The sequence below is a fragment of the Geospiza fortis genome, unplaced genomic scaffold (genome assembly GCF_000277835.1).
Source record: "Geospiza fortis unplaced genomic scaffold, GeoFor_1.0 scaffold188, whole genome shotgun sequence".
In the NCBI taxonomy this organism is placed as follows: Eukaryota; Metazoa; Chordata; class Aves; order Passeriformes; family Thraupidae; genus Geospiza; species Geospiza fortis.
Genome location: NW_005054337.1, coordinates 2,897,749 through 2,898,439, shown reverse-complemented (window position 1 = coordinate 2,898,439; position 691 = coordinate 2,897,749). Strand labels below are relative to the sequence as shown.

Genomic DNA, 691 nt, shown 5'->3' with positions numbered 1-691 from the left:
CTTTAGCTGGGGGACCCTGGCCACTTCTCAGGTCCAGGAGATGGTTTGCATTGCTGAGAAACATCGAGGAAGAAAATGTTTTTTCCTCTTCTAAAGAGAAGCAAGCAGAGGGGCAGTTAGTAGTGAGTTGATGCACCAGGAAGCCCAGTCATGGCACTGCCCAGATGCCAGTGGAGCCCATCTGCTCCCAGCTTTCCTGACCATCTCCTTACTCATCTCTCTTCCTTGTGTTTGCAGTCACAGCCAAGATAGATGACAAGACTGGGATTGATTATTCCTTGGTGGCACCCCCAAGAGCTACACCCAAGTCCCTGGATGCGGACCTGAAGGTGAGAAGCAGCCCTGGGACACTTGATTTGGCCAATGGCATTGCCAAAGGCAGGTGGGAACCAAGGTTTTGGTACCTGCAGCAAATGCTGTTTGCCAGCCTGAGTCAGCAGGTGAGACCCACTGCTATTTGCAGCCCTTCTCCATGTCTCTCTCTCTTCCCAGGGTGAATTCTACTCCCTGGCCCACCGCTCCCCCGTCCCCTTCTCGCCGCTGCCACTGGCCTTCCCCTCGGATCACGAGCGCATGGTTTACTTTGGAGCCTCCAGCTACTTCTTCAACACAGCCGGCATTGCCTACCACGAGGCTGGGGCACTGGTGTTTGAAATCACAGAGGCCATGGTGAGTGGCACAAGTGGGACAG

The 691-nt window shown here is 54.6% G+C and overlaps 1 protein-coding gene across 1 annotated transcript in view; it reads left to right on the top strand.

Annotated features, from left to right (window-relative positions):
* Positions 1-691, top strand: part of BPI (bactericidal permeability increasing protein) — a 14,680-nt gene that overhangs the window by 10,965 nt on the left and 3,024 nt on the right. The window contains 3 exon segments of the mRNA XM_031058064.1: positions 140-232; positions 234-329; positions 493-669. Coding sequence (XP_030913924.1) covers positions 140-232; positions 234-329; positions 493-669 — 366 coding nt within the window.